Below are 3,557 nucleotides of genomic sequence, written 5' to 3'. Positions count from 1 at the left end.
TAGATCCTGGCCCTTTTCAGTTTTTTTTCTCTCCTGCTTTTTTTTTTTGTCAAAGATAAAGAAACTGTGTTTTTTGAGTCTCTAAGCTCCCCGGATTCATCAGGATCTTCTTTACTAATGGCTCTCCGACCTGTGCTGTGATGACTACGGGATCGTCCAGGTTGCGGTTAGTTGCCTTATAGTCCTTAGGGAGGATCGAGATCTTTGTTTGTCCTTGTTGACGGGTTGGGACGAGGTTGACCCTGTCATGGTCATCATAGCTTGGTACGATTTTTTTCTTGCCGAGTTTGTGCATCCTCCACCTGCAAAATCACCGAAAATACAATTTATTACTCTGCGAGGTGGGTTAACATCAGTGTCTACCTTTTTTCCTTTATCTCGGAAATTGTCAGTTGTTTTAAATTGCTGGCTGAGGTCTTCTGTGTTTCGCTTTCGTCCGCGACTGTCGATGTATTTAGCCAGTAATCCTTGGCGGGCTAGCTTTTTGAGGACATCCTTTGCTATTACACAGTCATCTGTGGTGTGTCCGTATTTTTTATGGAAGGCACAGTATTTGGATTTGTCTACATATCACTGGTCCTGATATGTACCGGCCCTGTTTGGAGGTTTGATGAGTTTTGAATGCAGGATGTCTTTTATAATGTCCTCCCTATTTGTATTAAGGGGAGTGTAGCTGTTGAACTTAGGTGTCAGTTTGAATGACCTCTGGTCCGTTCTATTGCTCGAATGCTTGTTTTGTCTTTCGTCTTCTCTATTCGAGGTAGGCTTTTCCGCTCTTCGCAATGCTTGGAATTCCTCAATTTTGATCTGGGTTGTTGCTTTTTCTCGGAATTCAGCCAGAGTCTTCGGTTTTGCTATGACTATGGTCTCTTGAAATTTTCCTGGGCGAAGACCGCTCTTTAGGGCGTGAAGGTGGACTTCAGGATTTAGGTTGGGTATTTCATTGGTTGCTTCCACGAACCTGGTCATGTAGTCTTTCAGGCTTTCATTCGGCCCTTGTTTGATAGTGCTCAGGTAGTCGGAATTGTGGACGTATATTTGGAATGCGACAAAGTGATTGACGAACTGTTCGGCCAGCTCATCAAAATTGGAGATGGAACCTTTAGGGAGATTGGAGAACCAAATTAGGGCAGCTCCATCCAGAAAGGTTGGGAAAGTATGGCACAAGATTGGGTCAGATTCTTTGTTCATGAACATCATAGTGTGGAATTTAGTGACGTGGACATTCAGGTCTCCTATTCCTTGGTAGCGTTTTAAAGTCGTTGGTAGGGTTAAGTTATTGGGCATTTCAAAGCTCATGACTTTCTTTGTGAAGGAGTTGGTTCTTTTGGTGGTTGTTTTTCGAGGGATTAGGTATAGTGTGTTTTGTCTCCAACGTGTGCTCATCGTTGTAGTCTTTGTCTTTAACATTCTTGTGTTCTCCTCCCTTGCTATGGTCGTGCTGCTTCTGGCGTAAGAGTTTGGTCATTCTCTAGTTCTCGCCCCTGAGGGCCTCATTAATCACTAGAAGTTCGACCTGGTTAGTGTTCGAGGGAGCGTGGCTGTGCTCGTCTGCCATATACTGCGGCATGTAATAAAAGATTAGAAAATGTAGAGAATAAAGAGTTGTGGGGTTAGAAAAAGTCGAGGTCTCACGGTGGGCGCCAAATATTCCTGTGTAAATCCGGACGCTTCGAGGTATAGCTCGCCTCGCGGGAGTTTGAACCGGCTTTCCTTAGAGCACAAAGTGTGGATCATCGTCTACATGTTGGGAAGGCAGCGTTGGGCACCTGCAAAGAGACTCCAATACTCAAGTAAGTAAGAGTGTAAATTAATTCAGAGTAAGACTGAATGTATTGCGTACCTGTGGCCTAATAGCTCATTAGTATATATATTGATTTGTTCTGAAGTTTGTTATTCGTATCAGGTTTGTTATTTTTAACTCCGTTGCTATTTTGACAGAGTCATCTGTTAGTGCTTCAATAGTTGGGATTGTGGTGGTTTGGTTAGAAAAATTTACAGACGTTTGATTCCGAGCTTATTGAGTCAGGTCAGTTTTGGTAACGGATTAGGTTCAATACCACTATATTGTGTTTTGTGTATGCGTTGTGTATGGACTTTGGAGTCGAAGAGGAAGCACATAACCTTCTTTTTTAATCATATCATCACATAGGGGTGTAAGTTACCGAATCGGACCAAAAATTATCACAGAACCGAACTGAATTTTACAACAACCGAAAGAAAAATCGAAAAGACCGGTTTTTTTTCGAACTAAACTAATCAGTTCGGTTTGATTTTTGGTTGTCTTTGCGAAAATCAAACCGAACCGAAGAGTGAGGGTTTAGTAGCGTGTGTTTTTACTAAGTTGCCCTTTAACCTAGGTATAAAAGGGCCAATCACTCAATCAGCCACAAGCCCACAATGGCACAACCTTAGCTTTCTTCTTCTCCTTTCACGTGAACCCTAAACCTAGTCACCCACAAAACACTTCTATCTCCCATTCTTCCACGGTTCCACCTCCGACCTCCATGCTTGAGAGAAGGAGAGCCTGAGGGAGCCAGAGAGTGCTGTCCGCCATCAAAGAAGTCGCGTATCGTCGCTCGAAGTCGTTCATTCATCGCCGTCGCAGGGTCACCGTTGCAACAAAGCCAAAGATGAGCAGCACTCCAATCCAGTCCATCCAGCAATCCATTCGCCGAGCAACAGTCCATCGCCAAGCAGCAGTTCGTCGCCGAGCAACAATCTAGTGGCCGAGCAAGATGCCAGTGTCCGAGTAGTCCAACTCGAGCAGCACTGCAGTCACCGAGCCCTCTCATGAACAATGTCTTCTTCGGAGGTTAGAATTTGTCCTTGGTTATAATTTTTTTTACAGTAATTAATGTATATATTGTCAACAAATTCACCATATATTTTTTCAAAATCTCATAATATGTTTTTCTTTTAATTGTTTTTGGTTCAGATATGTAATTCTGGGTTGAAAAGAGTGTTTCTGTGGTTATTGAGGTTTGTGTGATTTATAGGGTTTGATTGGATTGCTTGAGTTGCGATAAAAAGGTCTTATTTATGCAATAATATTAGTGAGTATTAGGGATTTAGGGTTGAACTTCTTTTTCCTTCTGATTATAAAAAGTTTGGAAAATGCATTTTTTTGTGGAGTCTGTTTTGTGATTTATAGGGTTTTGATTGGAAGGATTGATTTGTGATTAACGAAAGAAAGACCATGTTTTTGCAATAATTATTGGATTAGCATCGGAAAGTAATACTTTTGCCCTTTTATTACATTTGTTCATTTTGACATTTATAATCATGGAAAACGAACTTGTTTCTTAGAAGTTTCAAGTTTGTATATTCTACAAAGGGCATGTGTTTATATTTTGAAATGTGTAGTCTGATTGGATAAAAATGCTTGAGAAAGAAAAGGTTTATTTTGTTAGAAACTTTGAATAAAATGGTTTTGCCTTTTAGTATATTTTTGAATATATATGGGTAGTTGTTTCTGAATATGTATGATCATTTAAATTCTGTTGATTGGCTTTAAAAATGAATTACTTATGGTTCTATTTATGAGCTGCTTTGGT

The 3,557-nt window shown here is 40.8% G+C and overlaps 1 protein-coding gene across 1 annotated transcript; it reads right to left on the bottom strand.

Moving 5' to 3' along the window:
- Positions 1–570: 570 nt before the first annotated feature.
- LOC130945573 (uncharacterized) lies at positions 571–1,200 on the bottom strand. Its single transcript, XM_057874282.1, has one exon. It carries the CDS (start codon positions 1,198–1,200, stop codon positions 571–573), a length of 630 nt encoding a protein of 209 aa, XP_057730265.1.
- Positions 1,201–3,557: the final 2,357 nt, after the last annotated feature.

This window comes from Arachis stenosperma, chromosome 8, assembly GCF_014773155.1.
Source record: "Arachis stenosperma cultivar V10309 chromosome 8, arast.V10309.gnm1.PFL2, whole genome shotgun sequence".
NCBI classification, from domain to species: Eukaryota; Viridiplantae; Streptophyta; class Magnoliopsida; order Fabales; family Fabaceae; genus Arachis; species Arachis stenosperma.
This window is presented reverse-complemented; position numbering and strand designations above follow the sequence as displayed.